This window comes from Amyelois transitella, chromosome Z (assembly GCF_032362555.1).
Source record: "Amyelois transitella isolate CPQ chromosome Z, ilAmyTran1.1, whole genome shotgun sequence".
NCBI classification, from domain to species: Eukaryota; Metazoa; Arthropoda; class Insecta; order Lepidoptera; family Pyralidae; genus Amyelois; species Amyelois transitella.
In genome coordinates, this window is record NC_083535.1 from 1,000,232 (window position 1) to 1,019,414 (window position 19,183).

The 19,183-nt window shown below is 39.0% G+C and overlaps 1 protein-coding gene across 1 annotated transcript; it reads left to right on the forward strand.

Moving 5' to 3' along the window:
• The first annotated feature begins 820 nt into the window (after window positions 1-820).
• On the forward strand, window positions 821-17,722 carry LOC106130522 (uncharacterized). Its single transcript, XM_013329374.2, has 8 exons — window positions 821-940; window positions 4,619-4,798; window positions 5,288-5,373; window positions 6,071-6,241; window positions 8,760-8,903; window positions 9,331-9,471; window positions 12,474-12,596; window positions 16,275-17,722. Exons 1-8 carry the CDS (start codon window positions 860-862, stop codon window positions 16,375-16,377), a joined length of 1,029 nt encoding a protein of 342 aa, XP_013184828.1. The 5' UTR covers window positions 821-859; the 3' UTR covers window positions 16,378-17,722.
• Window positions 17,723-19,183: the final 1,461 nt, after the last annotated feature.

A 19,183-nucleotide genomic window follows, 5' to 3' on the forward strand; every position in this document is an offset into this window, starting at 1 on the left:
CAACTTGTCTTTTTTTTCAGAAGAAAAATTATATACTTTTCAAATATTATATATTTATGTATGTAACTAAGTACCTAGATTTTTGTTTAATAACTTAAAAAAAAATAACTTTATCAATTTTTTAAAGAAATGAACTATGCAATGCCTAATTCAGATTTCTAACTAAAAGTGGTTTCTTTATAGTTACATTTTTTTTTTTTAAGTGAACGTCGCCTGCGTTTATTTTAAAGACTTATTGGCTCTGTCTTCTCCGTTGACATCGAGTTTAGATAGTGATATATATAAGTACGTACCAAATTTTTGTAAGATAAAGGTACTTCTTTTATCAGCTGTATTTCTGTATGTGCTCATCAGAGCCACAACACAACCTTGGGCCCACCTTGGGGCGACGAGTATTTGTGTAAACATTAACTATTCTTAAATTTCGACTTTTTGGTCGGAATGACAAGGTTAGTTCTGTGGAACAAATTTTAATCTTATCATCGCTGGATTCAGGCAAAAGGGAAAGAGCACCGGATAGGCATTAGATTTGAAAAAAAATTTTGGGACAGGCCGAATAAAATCTCTGTGTGTTTTGTAATGACGCTAAATAATTAAATACGGTATGTATACATACCTACATAATGTAACCTCGAAACTCGTTGATTACGTTCGATTATGAAAAATAAAAAAAATAAAATTCAAATTAGGAACAAAATAAATGACAAATGGCTGACTTTTCAATCAATTTTACCTTCTACCGTGAGCTCCGAAGCATGATTTGTATTATGTAGCAATTTTCAATTCCGCTTATCACTGTTGTTCATGTATTTTAAAACAGTGAATTAACCTGACAGTTTTAAGTTGAAGAAGTGTTAAAATGGCTAATGCAGATTTTAGAAAGGACGTTTCAATGCCTGTTCGCCCCAGGAGCGTCTATACGGCACACTCATACAATCAGGTAAGAAATTAAACTTTTGTCCTACCTGTGCTTACAAGATAAGTAGGTTTTTCTCTCTGAGGATAATGAGACATTACGTTTTACCATTTGCCACAAACCTGCATCTTTTGTCGACTATCATAACTCTTTATGCGAGGTCGTCGGCTGAGGTTACTCTTAGCCTGACCTTTCGCCAGGACACGTCTCGGATTTATCAATATACTCTGGCGTTTCATCAGAAGAAACAACAAACATTGAACAAGAAACATGACTGTCTGCTTGGCGCAGTGCTTGTGTTCTTGTCACTGAACCACAGTTCCCGGCTTCGATCTCCGGTCAGGTCTTGGTGGAAAAAAAACTTTTTTGATTCACCTGGATCTAGGATATTTATCTAGCTACGAACTTTGGAACAAGTTAAAAACGAAAAACCAGAAAAAATGGTCTAGGTCTTTTGCCTTCGTGGAGAAATGGCTGAAAAAAATCGTAAATAGAAGGTACCTAACTTTTCAATAATGTAATTATAAGGCGATATCATAGTTTGAGCTTCAAACCTGATGCTACGGATACAACTATCTCTACGATAGGCCCAAAGCACACAGAAAGGGCTTGCAAAAGACAAGGACACGAAGAATATATTTTTCAATTAGAAAAAAACTTAGTCCTTATCCATTCTTCAATGACGTTCTGTCCGTCTTTATGTAATGGCTATTTTATCCGAATAAAATATAACGGTGTATTTTTTTGAGAAATTACCTTATATGTCTTCATATGAAAAAAAAAGATGTATGTCTGTATGCATGTACAGTGTTCTGATTATTACAATATTTTGTACAAGTAAGTAGGTATTTTGTTAAATATTCGCTTTTAAATTTACCTGAACTGACATTTATTTATTGACAGGGTAAGCCCTCTCGTGGCACATTATAGGCCAAGAGCCCGTGAACGCCAGACATACCTTATTTTGTAAAAGCTGAAAGTTTCTGTAAATATTCCTCTAGTACAGGTAGGAACGATCGCCACCTATGATACTCAGGCAGTGGTTGCTTTGGCAGGTAGCAGGTAATAAAGGTATACTTTTTTCAACCTGAAATTCCTTAATTTGTAAAGCTCAATTTTTTGATATTTTATCCGTAATAATACACAAACTCGCGTTACTCATTGCCAGACACCTACTATGGTTGCAACCCCTTGCCAGACACCCCTAAACTATAATATTTTGTAACTCTACTTACGTCATTTTGTAAAATCTGAATTTAATACATATTTTTCGGGGAATTATTCAAACAACGTTTCTGTAGTAGCCAGACATTTTTGAAGGTTCTATTATCCTGCCAGACGCATTGGAGTGAGCAAAAGATGCAAGAGTGCGGAGTATATGTAGTAACTGGAGCGAGTGGGACAGAGCGTTCGGTTTCTTGCGACGTTTCATTGCGCATCAGCTGTCGTTTATTTTGCGGTCTCTTTTTCTAATTTATCAAAAAAAATTATTAAATAAAAGCATTACATACAAAATTTTGAAAACAATGTTCAAACATAGGCTCAAACAGCTCAGAAACATGGGTGTAGTGTATGTTTAAAAGGATGCAGTTGTTTTAAATGTCACCCTGTATAACAAAATATTAATACTGTGAAAAAACGAAACAATTAATTCATATTATAGGTTATATGAAGTTCATTTTATAAAATAATCTCTTTATATTTGAGGTTATGTATTTTTCGTAATTTTAAAATAGTCTGATATTTTTTGAAAGTCTCCTCGTAAAATATTATAAAATCTTCACTACTTTTTTTACAGACAAAGCAAACTCCGTCTTCTTTTTCGTCACTCATGATAGCACTTTATTAAAACTGGATCAAATTTATTTTACAACGAGCACAAATTAATATTACAACGTTTACTATGCGTGTATAACCGTCCGATGAACAATACCCACTCTGTTCCACTCGCTTCAGTTACTACATATACTCCGCACTCTTGCTCACTCCAATGCGTCTGGCAGGATAATAGAACCTTCAAAAATGTCTGGCTACTACAGAAACGTTGTTTGAATAATTCCCCGAAAAATATATATTAAATTCAGATTTTACAAAATGACGTAAGTAGAGTTACAAAATATTATAGTTTAGGGGTGTCTGGCAAGGGGTTGCAACCATAGTAGGTGTCTGGCAATGAGTAACGCGAGTTTGTGTATTGTTACGGATAAAATATCAAAAAATTGAGCTTTACAAATTAAGGAATTTCAGGTTGAAAAAAGTATACCTTTATTACCTGCTACCTGCCAAAGCAACCACTGCCTGAGTAACATAAGTGGGGATCGTTCCTACCTGTACTAGAGGCATATTTACAGAAACTTTCAGCTTTTACAAAATAAGGTATGTCTGGCGTTCACGGGCTCTTGCTCTATTAGGTAGTTTTACCGGAATATCGAGTCGGTTTTCAAAGTCTATTTCCTTGAACTTCCGGTTCCTGAATGTCCCTTTCACTGAGTGTCTCCATCGCCCAAGAAAAGAATCCCAAGTTTAGAAGCCTTTCCTTTTACTCTTAAAATCTGCCCGATAAAATCGGCTATCGTTAAGCCATACAACTAAGCGTGGCAGTCTTTTTAACATTGTTGGCTTTTGTCTACCCCGCAAGGGATAGGAACGTGATTATTTGTATGTACCAAGATTAAGTTGAATTTTAAGTTGGTTTATTGAAATGTCTCTGTGTGAATTGACCTCAAGGTGTATGCAGATGCAGGGTAATCTCTTGGACACGGCTTAGGTCACGAAATTCAATAACGGAGAGATTGCAGCGCAGGTTAAATGGATTAACATATCTTATGCATAGATTGTACATATACTAGCATACCTACAAATCTTTGAACCCTATCGGACCAAAGACGACAGAGGAATCGATATGTGAGTCATATAGTAGATAGGGTAATAGTACCTTCTTTTCTATACTTATATTATAAAGCTGAAAATATTGTTTGTTTGTATGTTTGAAAGCGCTAATCTCAGGATAATACTGGTTCGAATTGAAAAATTATTTTTATGTTGAATAGACCATTTATCTAGAAAAGCTTTAGGCTGTTTACCTTCAACTATTATGAGCGAAGAAATAATGGAGAATGTGAAAAAAACGGGAAAAGGTATTCTTTGTCATCAATATAAATCACATACGTTACGTTTTAACATGTACACCCTCAATTCATTCACAGACGGATTTTTAATTTCCCACTGAAGCAAAGCCCAGTACCTATCAAAACTAGTTCGTATTTATGGTTGCATGTCTTTGCCACCATGAGGGCCCTTCACGGGATAGTGATACTTACATATGAGTACCTGAGACTGTAAAGATTTGGACTGTATACCCTTTTCAACTGCGCGGCTCATTACCGCGTTCCTGACTTCCACTAAGGCACGGACTTTTGTACGCGTAGGTAGGTACCTACATACGATATTCACAAGGATTCTACTTGTTATGGGTCCCGCCAAGTGCCGTGTGGTTCCCGTCAGTGCCGTGTCGTTCTTGGTATATTATAATAGGACCAACTCCATCTCTTTCCGAAGGATGTCGCAAAAGGCGACTAAGGGATAGGTTAATAAACTTGGGATTCTTCTCGTCACTATTTGGATCTCAATTGACTTTAAGACATACCACCGCGGGGATTTAACCCAGGTGAAATAATTAGATTTTTTATCTGAAATTGACAGGAAGAGTCGAACTTATCAGCCTTTCAAGATTACAGCAAGTTTCTCGAGGGTGGGTTGGGCCAGGCAGAGCTGGTCGGCGCCACCGGTTGGCAGCCACCGTGGAGGGCTCCTCTGCAGCGCAAGGCGCCATTCTACCCCGGAGATGACATCTACCACGCTGATACCTGGAGGGAGTTGGAGGTAAAATAGAAAATCACATCAGGTTTCTTATATAATGGAAGATGCGACAGACTAACAGGCCACCTTAACCCCTCTGCAGTTCAAGAACTTCGTGTACCCGGCCGCCTAAGGGAAGCCGGACGGGTTATGTGGGACTTTAACCCCACTTAAACCACACGGTGCCATCCTACCGTTTGTTGCCAAGAGCATGAGCTGCCCTTGCTCACATTCCCGACAGATGGCCGTTTCCACGGCGACTTCGAGTCAGATATATGTAAATGGTCAATAGTCTCTCATATAGTTATTAAATCATTATTTAGGACTGTATATTTTCTGAATAAAATAAAATAAAATAAATAAAATAAATAAATATTAACCTGCACCAAGTCTATTGGAGGAACATGATAAGACTTTTGCATAGTGTGTCTGTAGACTGGTATTTCTGGATAATGCTAGTTATAAGAGGGTCTATCCTGTTGAATATGATTTTGACTTCAATTTCCATTGCAGGTGACCGATGTGGTTGGTGGAGCGGGCTATAACGCTTCAGTAACTCCACACGGCACTGTCTGTTTGCGATTGAGGGACAGAGTCAAGTAAGACCTAATTGAATACATAGCCAAATTATCTATTAGTTTTCCCACAGACAAACGATGTAAAAAACAAATTATTAATACGAAATTGGAAAGAGATTGTGTGTGCTGAATCACACAAATGTCTCATCGATTGCTAATTGGGAAAAAGCCAGCACATTCAAGGTACTGTTGTGAAATGATGATCCAAATAAATTAGGTTCCTTTACAAAGGTTGCGGAGTCACCTACCCCCCAAACCCCTTAGCTTGGCACGCGCCACGCTATCCCGTTCAGATGCTGGCTTGCCAATTCCAGGCTCGTGGTAACAAGTGCACCCATGACTCCACCGGCGGACGCTCCCGTGACTTACCTCCTGGATGAGCAAGAGAATTGAAACTGTAGCCTCTACAACCAACATACATACATACATACATATGGTCACGTCTATATCCCTTGCGGGGTAGACAGAGCCAACAGTCTTGAAAAGACTGAATGGCCACGTTCAGCTATTTGGCTTAATGATAGAACCGAGATTCAAATAGTGACAGGTTGCTAGCCCATCGCCTAAAAGAGGAATCCTAAGTTTATAAGCCTATCCCTTAGTCGCCTTTTACGACATCCATGGGAAAGAGATGGAGTGGTCCTATTCTTTTTTGTAATAGTGCCGGGAACCACACGGCACCAACATACCCATTTGCATTTACACGTTGAATTGACAGGGTGGACATGACAATCGACGGCGCCGTCCGAGTGACCAACGCCAAGAACAACATCATCCTGGCCTTGTCCAGGTCAGGAGCGGCAGCTGCCCTCATACACCCCAACGGGAGAGTGTACCACTATGGATCCAGGGTGGAGATCCAGGCGCGTCATGTGCAAGGGAATAACAAGTTAGTGGCATTGAAATTCTGTTGGTGGTGTTAAAGGTTTTCTTTTAGGATGAAGTCTTGGTCAGGGCCGCTCTCAAAAAGCCTTACGGCTCCAGGGTAGAGATCCAGGTCAAGTTAGTGGCTTTGATATTATTCTTTTGGTACTAGTGAAGTGTTCTGTTAGGAATTAGTATGCGTAAAGTCTTTAGGCACCGTTTTTATAAACACGAACGGAAGAGTGTGTCAAGCATTTAGGGCAATAACAAGTTACGAGGAGTTGATATTGTCCCGTTATCTGCGACTGCGTCCGCACGGAAACCCTATCAATCCCGCGGGAACGCCGGGATAAAAAGTAGCCGATGTGTTATTCTGGGTCTTCAGCTACGCACATACCAAATTTAATCGTAATCGGTTCAGTAGTTTTTGTGTCAAGTCAGTATGGACTGACATACAAATTTTCGGATTTATAATATTAGTAGAATAACAATAATGGTACCCGATCGATGCCGGGGCGGGTCGATAGTTTAACATAAGTAGATACAACTAGATTATCTGGTCTCCCATATCCTGTTTGCCAGCCAAACCCCGCACCCAACCGCTCGATTCGCCTGTCCGCTTCAGTGAAACAAATGCATTCAACCGACATATTGACTTCCATTCAATTGACAAATATTGCTTCTCAATTGCGACTCTTGCACCGCCGCGCGTATTTTGCAATACGCAATACATTGCGTTTTTCCGACGATTAACGTATTAAGTTTAGGATACAAAAAGGGCATTGTATAGGGAGATATTGCAAATATTTAAGCGCTGCGCCTAAAAAGGGATTACGATCGATGGAATTTAATTATTCACCGTATCGTTTGGGGGTGGACAGTTGGGGCGGGGTGGTTTCATTGAGTTTGCTCGGTTGGGCGTAAAAGCTTTCATATGCAAATGTGTGAGTTGCAGTTTTTTTTGCTATAGGTACCAATTGTCTGCTGGATTACCCGCTCCGTTGGGAAATGGGAAATTAAAGATAAATAATAATAATAAATAATAAATAAATAAATGTTTCTTATTAATCGCGTCTTTTCAGATGGTTTATGTTAAAAAAAATATAAAAATATCGATTATCGAATAGAAAAAGTAATCTACAATTTTGTCTCTTTATCCTTTTGACATCAAATGATAAATACGTTTCCTTACTTTGCCTTGAAATAAAAAAACTTGCACAAGTCTATAGGGATTTTTAAGGGAGAATTTATATAGTGAGTTTTTTCGTCCAGAATGTCAGTTTAGATTTTTGAGAATTTATGTACCTAATCTATTTTTAAATGGACACCTTTAAGAATTATACATACGTACATTTAATAATCACGTCATTCATGGGGTTGATGATACCTATTCCTTAGTCTTTTACGAGATCCATGTGAAAGAGATGGACTATTCTTTTTTCTACTGGTGCCGAAAACCACACGACACGTTTATACTAAGCTGTCATTATCTTTCTCACACATACGTACCCCCGATTGCATTCGCTAGTAAGTCATAATCAGTTTGTACTCTTGCGCATATATAGGTACCTACATAAGTCGTGCTAGCAATTATTTGCATGACTGAATAGTTATTAGAAGTGGCAAGTAGGCGCGGCACTTATCTGTATCGAAGTAGACATTGCCATTTATTTAAATATCATATGTTTTTTGCTGGTCTTTACCCGTGTAGCTTGCAAACGAGAAGAAATATACAAGTACCTAGTCGTTTACATGATTAGCTACAGTTAAAATTTAAAAAAAAATGTATGTTTTTTTTATTATGTGCAGTTTGTTAGCTACCTACCTACCGCTTCTTCTGCACTGACGCCTTGGAAGCGGCAGGAAACTTAGTTTTAAGTAATTTATTTGTCGTCAACCAATTTTGTGAATACAAAAGTTTTGACAATTATTAAGCGATATGAAGTATCCTATAATAATGAATAAAATTTTGAATTTGAATTTTCATGATATGGGTTATACCGACATCAATATTAACAATGATAAATAATATTGCATTTCTGAAGGGCAAACTGTTGTTACTATTAAGGGGCTTACATGAGCAAAATTAAATTTAGGAACGCAAGCACACATTGACATAGTCGACTTCAACGACATCTATCAACAACAATTGTGACCACTGATGGCGCACGATGAATTTCCATGACATGTCTACACAGATAAGCAATAAATCTTTTTTGAGTTCAGCAACTCAAATTCAAATACCTTGGCCGCTGTCATTATTTATGTGAACAAAAGATTTTGTACCCGTGGTCCTACCGAATTGTTCCACTGTTGGTGACCAGGGGATATTACCATGTTCTCCTGATCCTACAGCTAACTGCTGGGATATCATCACGTCACTGTAGTACTATTTAGCGAGAAAATGTTAAAACACGTCGGAGTTGGAAGGCCTAGACTGTCTACCCCGCAAGGGATATCGACGTGATAATATATATGTAATCTCTAGAAGAAGAAAGAGTATAAAATCTGGGTTGCTTTGACCCAAATTTTTTTTGGCTCAGGTACGCCAAGATGTGGTACAAGGGTGTTTCATTTACCGCTGAGCAGTGCGCCCTGGTCTACTTGGTGGACGCGGCTGGCACCAGGACCACGACGGACACCTTCCTGGACATGAGCCAGGACTTCACCCTCAACGTGTTTTACAAGTAATTGAACTATCTAATACCAGAAGAGTTCCTATGTGAATGTGAAGGAAGTGGAAGGTGGAATTGAATTTGATCAAATCGATGATGTCATGGTCCAAAGTAGTCTAAAATCATGTAAATAAGGGAATGATAGTTTTAGGATAGGGCCACGGTTCTTTCCTATGGATGTCGTGAAAGGCGGCTAAGGGTTATGCTTATAAACTTGGGATTCCCCTTGTAGGCGATTGGCTAGCAACCTGTCATTTAAATCTCAATTCCATCATAAAACCATACAGCTGAACTTGGCAGTCTTTTCGAGACTATTGGCTTTGCCTATCCCACAAGGGATATAGACGTGTCTAAATGTGTATGATTGTTTAACCTGACAAGATATGTGTCTTTAAAATGGTAGATGCTTTATTAATAAAGGTATATGTATCATGTTCAGCGAATCCCGCCACGGCCCGTCATATGTGAACGAAGCTTTATCTCTGCTCCAAGCTGCCCAGTACTGGCTCACTGACGACGGCATAGACAACTGGATAATCAACAATGTCCGAGTCAGTCAGACAGCCGACGGATTGGTCAGGTATGGATGGACATTGCAATTAATTTTTCTTTTGTCTATACAGGCCTCCCCATAAGATTTTCACTTGACCGGTCGTCTTCACAGGCCTCCCCATAAGATTTACACTTGACCGGTCGTCTACACAGGCCTCCCCATAAGATTTACACTTGACCGGTCGTCTACACAGGCCTCCCCATAAGATTTACACTTGACCGGTCGTCTACACAGGCCTCCCCATATGATTTACACTTGACCGGTCGTCTACACAGGCCTCCCCATAAGATTTACACTTGACCGGTCGTCTACACAGGCTTCCCCATAAGATTTACACTTGACCGGTTGTCTACACAGGATTCCCTATAAGATTTACACTTGACCGGTTGTCTACACAGGCTTCCCCATAAGATTTACACTTGACCGGTCGTCTATAAAGGCCTCCTCATAAGATTTTCACTTGACCGGTCGTCTACACAGCCCTCCCGATAAGATTTGCACTTGACCGGTCGTCTATACAGGCCTCCTCATAAGATTTACACTTGACCGGTCGTCTACACAGGCCTCCTCATAAGATTTACACTTGACCGGTCGTCTACACAGGCCTTCTCATAAGATTTTCACTTGACCGATTGGATGTACTGTTTCGTCGCGTCGTGAAACCAAATTAGACATTCGTATCACGTCTTTATCTCTTGCGGGGTAGACAGAGCCAACAGTCTGGAAGAGACTGTTGGCTCTGTCTACCTATGTTTCATTAAACGTGAGTTCCATATAAAAATTTTTCGCCACAAATTTGCACTGCGCAATATTGCAGCTATAACTATTACTTCATTTAGACTAGACCAATGACAGAAATACGGTTAGATACGTCAAGTCGAGCTATTATGTCAAGTATTTTCTGCGTATCGTGCTAATGTCTTCAAAAGACAGTGAAATCGCAAGTTATTGGACCGGTGGAACATTATTGGTAGGTTCACGAGTCAAAAATCCTGGTTATACCAATAACATTTTGATGGTTTTATAGAATATATGAATTATAAATGTTTTATAAATTCTATCAAAAAGCTAAATAACTGAACGTGGCCTTTCAGTCTTTTCAAGACTGTTAGCTCTGTTTACCCCGTAAGGGATATAGACGTGATGATATGTATGCATGTATGTAAATGTTTTAGACCCTTTTACCAAAAATAGAACACAGTGGCAGAAGTTGAAGGAAGCCTACATCTAATATTTGTGAGACATAGACCTAATAATAATACAGATTTATATATACTTTTGTTAAAGACCATTTCATAAGTCAGCTCCATACGCCCATGAGACCTGTGTTAGGGCTAGTGGTGATGATGACACTACAAATGCCGAATAGTACCTCCGTACATATACTCACTCGGTCTAGTCATATCTATGTCCGTGACATCTAGACACATAGCTAGAACTAGGTATCACTATCACTAATGCAGTCCGTTTCGCTAGACTGAACGAGAGTACCAGCGACGGTACATTAACCCAATCCTATTAGGGAATTTTGACGTCTATTGCCAAGGCATAAGGTCCAGTGAGGTTAGCTTGGCTGGCTACCCGGATAATTTAAATTGGATACCTCGTTGAGACTGGAGTTCCTATCATTGCCGTCGCCGTGAAACCAAAAGGGCCGAATCTGATATTTTTTATTAGGGCTGTCCATTGAAAGACATACATACGTATGGTCACGTCTATATCCCTTGTGGGGTAGACAGAGCCAGCAGTCTTGAAAAGACTGATAGGCCACGCTCGGCTATTTGGCTTAATGATAGAATTGAGATTTAAATAGTGACAGGTTGCTAGCTCATCGCCTAAAAATGAATCCAAAGTTTGTAAGCCTATCCCTTAGTCGCCTTTTACGTCATCCATATGAAAGAGATGGAGTGGTCTTATTCTTTGCTGTACTGATTCCGGGAACCACACGGCATTGAAATTGAGACAACAAACAAATGAGTCTCGTTTACTTAATGAATAAGAATCATTTTGCTTTGACAGAGGTACGTCGTTTAAGACATTCAATCGATTTGAAAAAATTCGCATGTGGTGCATACATAAAATCACGCCTCTTTCCCGGAGGGGTAGGCGGAGACTACATCTTTCCACTTGCCGCGATCTCTGCATACTTCCTTCGCTTCATCCACATTCGTAACTCTTTATGCAAGCTCGGTTCAAGAGTACCTGAAACCGCCGAGCTTGTATCTTTATTAATATTGTAATAAATTGCCAATTTGGTGAGTGGACGTTTTGGTAAGCCCTTAAAGTAAAAAAAAAATACAGTCGAATTTGAGAACCTCCTCCTTTTATGAGGTCGGTTAAAAATAATAGTAATCATCTCACTAGCGTTTGTACAGTTTGAATTCTTTTCCTAAGATGAACCAAGGGTCTGATTTCAGATGAGGAAAGTCAGGAGGATCTTCTCCCGTCTGACCTCTTTGACCCTGTTAATAAGAGAATAAAACAAGACTGCCGAAGCGAAAGAATGTCCGACATAAAAAGTCGACTAGCGAATTTTGTAGGGATTCCTATAATGAGGTTCTTGACGTTTTAATAAAATAATCGTCTTATCAAGAATTTGTAGACACATTTAATCGGTGAATCTTTATTATACTTAATTGTATCTTTCTCTCCACTTAATTTGTTGAATAAAATAGTCTGAATTCGAAACTGGATACATACATATAGTCACGTATATATCCTATGCGGGTAGAAAGCGCCAACAGTCTTGAAAGGAATGATAAGAAGCCACGTTTAGCTGTTTGGCTTAATGATGAATTGCGAATTCAAATAGTGACAGGTTGCTAGCCTAAAGCTGCCTAAGCCAGGCTGGATTGATGGATTAGGGGACGGATAGCCTGTCCCTTAGTCGCCTTTTACGACATCCATGGAAAAGATACGGAGTGGTCCTATTCATTTTTTTTATTGGTGCTGTGAACTACAAGTCGATCAACAGTCAATCAACATGATCACAATTGGATCAATCATCCATCTTATTTGCGATTCGACAGGATCCACCGCTGCAGCCACAAGTACCAGCTGCGCACGAGTCCAAGTAACGGGTCTGCTTCCATCACGAGCCCCTTCCTGCACTGCACTGCATCGTTGGGCCAGACTCAACACTTGTTTGTGAGGTGAGTTTTGTTGAGAGAGCCCAGGGTCCGAGGAGAGCCCAGGGTCCGGATCCACCTCCATTAGGAGCCCATTGTTGATTTGCACTGCTTTGTTATGTCGGACTCGGCATTGATTTGTGAGGTGAGCTTTGTAACACGAGGTGAGTGTGAGGTGAGTTTTGTTGGGAGAGCCCAGGGTCCGGGTCCGCCTACACCACGAGCTGCTCGCTCTACACCGCATCTTTAGGCTAGACTCAACACTTGTTTGTGAGGTGAGTTTTGTTGGGAGGGCCCAGGGTCCGGGTCCGCCTACACCACGAGTTCCTTGCTCTACACCGCATCTTTAGGCTAGACTCAACATTTGTTTGTGAGGCGAGTTTTGTTGGGAGAGCCCAGGGTTCAGATCCACCTCCATTAGGAGTCTATTGTTGATCTGCACTGCTTTGTTATGTATGTCTTACTTGGCATTGATTTGTGAGGTGAGCTTTGTAACACGAGCTCGGGGTCCGGGTCCGCCTACACCACGAGCTGCTCGCTCTACACTGCATCGTTGGGCCAGACTCAACACTTGTTTGTGAGGTGAGTTTTGTTGGGAGAGCCCAGGGTCCGGATTCACCTCCATTAGGAGTCCATTGTTGATCTGCACTGCTTTGTTATGTCGGACTCGGCATTCATTTGTGAGGTGAGCTGTGCAACACGAGCCCAGGGTCCGGGTCCGTCTCCATCACTCCATCCTGCCTTAATCAATTGAATAACTTAAAAAAAATACCACCTCCAATCGATATTCCACTTAGGTTTAAATTCTAAAACTAAGTGTAACAAACTTTCTTAAAAACCACATCAAAATCGATCTTTTTTTTTAATTGGCCAGATGACACATTCTGAACAAAACAGAAAAGACTTGTATATAAAACTCCTCCCTCCGAAACGGCTTGACCGATTCTCATGAAATTTTGGTGAGCATATTGAGTAGGGCTGAGAATCGGCCAACATATATTTTTCATACCCATTAGTTATAAGGGTTCTCCACCCTTAACATTTTTCTTTTAGTATAAATTACTTTAAAAAATATTTATATGGCAAAACAACGTTTGCCGGGACAGCTAGTTATTATTATATTAAACACCTGTTTATAAATATTTATAGCAATGACAGAGTTGGAACTTCTTAATCTATTGTTTTCCCGTATCTATCAAAGTTTGTGAACTCCTGCGCACGCCACTGAGTAAAGGAATACAAGTTTGTACACACTACACAATGAGCTTGGCAAACATGAGTTTTGTTTGCTTAGTTAGTTAGTTAGTCACGGATTGTATTTAGTTGGTGAGTTGGGAAATGTTTTGTGATGGACGGTTGAGCATTGTAAGATCCGTAGGTAACAATTATGATGATAGGCAATAGTTATGTATTTATTTGATGTTTTTAGTTGAAGGACTATAGCGTGTTATTACTGATTTTTATATAGTACATAGAATTAAGTCTCTGCCTACCCCTCCAGGAAAGAGGCGTGATTTTATGTATGTATGTATGTATATACATATATATACCTATATTCCTATAATATACATATTATATGTATACATCACGTCTATATCCCTTGCGGGGAACACGGAGCTGACAGTCTTGAAAAGACTGAAAGGTCACGTTCAGGCTTCATGATGGAATTGAGTTTCAAGTAGTGACAGCTTGCACTTTCCTAAAAGAAGAATCCCAAGTTTATAAGCCTACGTCGTAGTCGCCTTTTACGACATCCATGGGAAAGACATTTAGTGGTTCCATTCTGAAGTGCACGGTAACCACATGCTAATGAAACTGAATTTTCCATCGCTAAAATAACTTTAGCTAAGGCCGATTGTATTAAAATTACTCTAGATCTTTCGATAACGAACCTAAGTAATCAGGCTACAGAAAAGTGCTACATTTTAGCTAAAGGTCAGGGCTTAGATATAATCTAGTCGTTCGCCATTTTCACCAAACCTTTCCTATACCGCCTCACTAAAGTAAAACTTAACATTCATTAAATTTTTATTCATGTTTCAAAATTTTTGTCATTATTATAGGATGTCGCTTAATAGTCAAAACTTTTGGTTTTACAACATTGGTTGACGTCAAATAAATTACTTAAAACAAATTCATGGTTAAACCTTTAAACTACTCGTTGCTAAACATAGTAATACATACATACACATACATATAGTCACGTCTATATCTCTTGCGTAGTAGACAGAGCCAACAGTTTAAAGACTGATAGGCCACGTTCAGCTGTGTGGTTGAATGATTGAATTGAGGTTCAAAGAGTGACAGGTTGCTAGCCCATCGCCTAAAGAAAGAATCCCAAGTTTAAAAGCCTATCTTTTAGTCAAAAGTACCCGAAACCGCCGAGCTTGCATGAAGAGAGTTATGAATGTGGATGAAGCGAAGGAAATATGCAGAGATCGTGGCAAGTGGAAAGAGGTAGTCTCTGCCTACCTCTCCGGGAAAGAGGCGTAATTTTATGTATGTATCCCTTAGTCGGTAGTATAAATTATCACAATCTGTAATTCAGTTTTTGAAAGGGTATCAGTCGTTCTGTTTAGACATAAATCCCATCAATACTCTTCGATGGCGAGTTACGAGTACCTACCTATGAGTGTACGTCTTCATTGAATTTCATACGTTGTTAGAAAAATCTATATTATAAACGTTGTTTTGCCATAGGTATAATAAACTAAGTAGTTTCTAGTAAAAAAATAATTAATAGTGGACAATCCTTACCACTAAGAGGTATAAAAAATAGATGTTGGCCGATTCTCAGACCTACTCAATATGCTCACAAAATTTCACGAGAATCGGTCAAGCCGTTTCGGAGGAGTACGGGAACGAACATTGCGATACGAGAATTTGAATCTGATGACTGATGAAATTTTACGCAAAGATGAGATGGAAAGTTAGTTTGACGAAGATACTGATATGAAGTGATGGTATTCTTCTGAACTAGAAAAAATACTTTTAAAATGTCAAAATGCTAGTAGGTACCTGTGAATATTAATACCAGTTTCTTACCTATAAAAGAGAATAATATAGACAAGATTATTCAGAGTTTGATTGACGTATCGCTATTAGGAAATCTGAAACTGTGATGATAATGTCAGTTGAAAGTGTAACAACTTGTTACTTGGAAATTGTGTTTAGAATTTTAGAGGTAGTTAGTGTGTAGAGCACTTTCTGCTCTGATGAATGCTTTAATTTTCAAATAAGCGCCATCTTTTATTACAGAGGAAGTAGAACCAATAGTTAGACTCAATAATTTTTATGGCTTAATGTTAGAAGCGAGATTTCCAAGCTGTGTGGTTCCCTGCACCAATATAATAAAGAATAGGACCACTCCATCTCTTTTCCATGGATGTCGTAACAGGTGACTAAGGTATGGTTTAAAAAACTTGGTATTCTCCTTTTAGGCAATGGGCTGGCAACCTATCATATATCACTATTTAAATCTCAATTCTATCATACAGCCTAAATTAGCTTAACATGTCAGTCTTTCAAGACTGCTGGCTCTGTCAACCCCTTAAGGGATATAGACGTGATTATATAAATGAATGAAGATGTCCAAGCTAGTGACAGGTTAAATAAGTCCATAACATAATGGGAACCCTTAACGACTTTTGGTAAAGTATTAATTTACAACAAAAGTATATTAACAATTGTTTTGTTGGCTAGGCGCGGCGAGAGGCGAATGCATTTCGACGGCAACTCGTTCATCGTCCGCAACGCCGGCCACTCTGCCGGCTTCGACGACAAGAATCAGCTGAAAGTCTACTGAGCAAATTACGGCACCATCACCCCTTATGTTTATTAGTAAGACTTTACTAACCACTATGGCAAAGGCACCAGATGTATCAGCTGTTTTTCAATCTTTGATGTCACGTTCTACATTATTATCTCTGTCAAAGTCGTTAGTGGATCTTTTAGTTCATATATCTCTTTTTTCTCAATCAATAGATGGTGATGCATTTACTTTTCTCTAGTGAGTTATTACTTTTTTTACAATCATTATCCGTGCGGTGTGTTGTATAGAAGTACAAGCCATTTTAAACTTTGATGAGTCTGTTGCGACCGGAGTTGATGAATCCTCTTGTCTGAAACCGTTTGACGATTAGCGATATGTCTTTTGACATCATTAGCAAATTGTATTTCTTTGATATTACCTTTTTCGGGTAAGACTAGAATTTGGTTATATTTAGATGACTTATCTGTATTTTTTTTTGTATATTGTGCTGTTTCTTGTTGTCGTATGGCTCATCTAAATAATAACCTATCGGGGTGATAATATTTGTGTTGAGTCGATCAAATTGTTTCAGACAGATGTTTATATCTCAGCTCTGGTGTGTAATGCAGTCTCTGCTCTCTTATTTACCGATGTTGCCAATATACCTAATATAATAATAATGCTAGCATGTTCTAATTTTTCTCTAGATTTGTACGAAACGCGTGGTCGAGTCGCAATCAAATTGGACGGTGTTTTAACTTTTATTTAATATACGCTAGTGTGTAAAGCTTGCATATAGTTTTTGATAATTTTAATTTCCCCTCATTCTTCAGTACGACTGCCGAGTTGCTGTGTTTTATATGGACTTCGGCCCGAGTCATTGAGATAGTAATTAAGATTACAGTTTGATGATCAAGTGTGAGATCACCTCCGGCTGCAGATATGACTACAATTTTTTTATTTCCTTGAATTTTGAACCGCTTAAATACTTGATTAGTGAACCCCCAGTGTTGAACGTTTCTGTTTTAATTATCTTCTTTATTGAAATAGTTGCAATAGCTCAATGTGCAAGTGCTGAAATATTAACAGTGCGTTTATCAAACTTGTCGCTTTGTGACGAATAAATTGTACTGTTTAAATCTACATGCGCTTCTATGATTATATCGTTAATTTGACAGGCGTCGCTAACTATACGCCGCGTCGCCTCGACTTCAGTATGATTATTCAAACCGTTTGTATCATGTTTTGAAGTATCTATTAATCGTTTTTACGTGCCATCGGGTCGAAAGGGTAGCTTGGCAGTGTTCGTACATTCAACTATCGGATCTTTGTCTGGGCGTTCCGACTCACCGCCGTTTCTTTGCTTAACGTGTAAAACGTCAAGTACTATGTTGTAACGTATGTTATGGGAATATAATAAAATATATGAATGATGATTTGTATTTTCTGTATTTTTCTTTTTTAAATTATTTTCCTATGATACGAGTACTGATTCGATGTCGTCTTAGTCATGTGTGTCAGAATCGCGGGTGTACCTCACGGATTTAAATATCTGTTTTGGATTAAAAACGTACTTGATGTGTACCTCAGTGTACCTCTTCTTCTGTGTACCTCCTATGTAAAGATTTTAAATAAAATAGGTACACCTGCTATCCTGACGTCAGGACCGCGGGTGTACTTCTAGTTAGCATATGTAGGTAAGTAAACTGTTGCAGATTTGGTACCTCTTGTGTATCTGCAGTCTGGAGACAGACGGACAGACAGACAGACGGTGGAGGCTTAGTAATAGGGCCCCGTTTTACCCTTTGGTTACAAAAAACAACGTCATAGAAAAAAAATTTTTTTTTGATTTTCTCAGCACCCTTAATATTTTTTATTTAATTAATATTTGTTTCTGCAGGTACACAAGAGGTACCAAATCTACATATACAGTTTACTTACCTACATATGCTAACTAGAAGTACACCCGCGGTCCTACCGTCAGGATGGCGGGTGTACCTATTTTATTTAAAATCTTTACATAGAAGGAGGTACACAGATTTTTAGGAGAGGTACACTGAGGTACACATCAACGTTTTTAATCCAAAACAGATATTTAAATCCGTGAGGTACACCCGCCATTCTGACACACATTCTTAGTCGGTTTGAGAAGATTTTGTAGGAATCCCCTGACTTTTGCCGTTCTGCATGAATATAACAGTTCGGACTATCAAACTACTGGTAGGACTAGATGCAATAAAGGATCCTGACTGGTGGGATATGTAAAACTCTATTGCACCATAAGAGTAAAATACTTATACAAAGCAGAACAAAACGGACAAATGGTATTAAGGCGGACTTATCGCTAATGCAATCTCTTCCAGTCAACCTTTGGGTGGAAGGAAACAGGTGCCAATCTCCTTTGGCGCAGAGCAAGATAAATAAATACTATGTTGGTACTAAATAATTATATTAATTTTAGCAAAAAACGAAAAGTTCGGACGTCTAAATTTATGATAACTAGGAAGAAAATTTCCAGTTGTCACTCCGGGGGACAGTGCTAGATATACTTAATGCGAAATATCTCTTTTGGACTCCTTAATTTCAGACACGATTCCCCGCTTCCCAGTTCACGCTCGGGGGAATAGTGTTAAAGGGGATTTCTTGGAATATCAGTTATAATGCGAGCGCCAGCAAAGAGGATTTAAACTCGCCGAGGCTTTCAATATTATTAAGACCACGTTTTCCTCGTGAACCAACTGATGTACACCAACTACTGCTAAACCAATTCTACTAATATTATAAATGCGAAAGTTTGTATGTCAGGATGTCAGTATGGATGTTTGTTACTCTTTCACGCAAAAACTACTGAACCGATTAC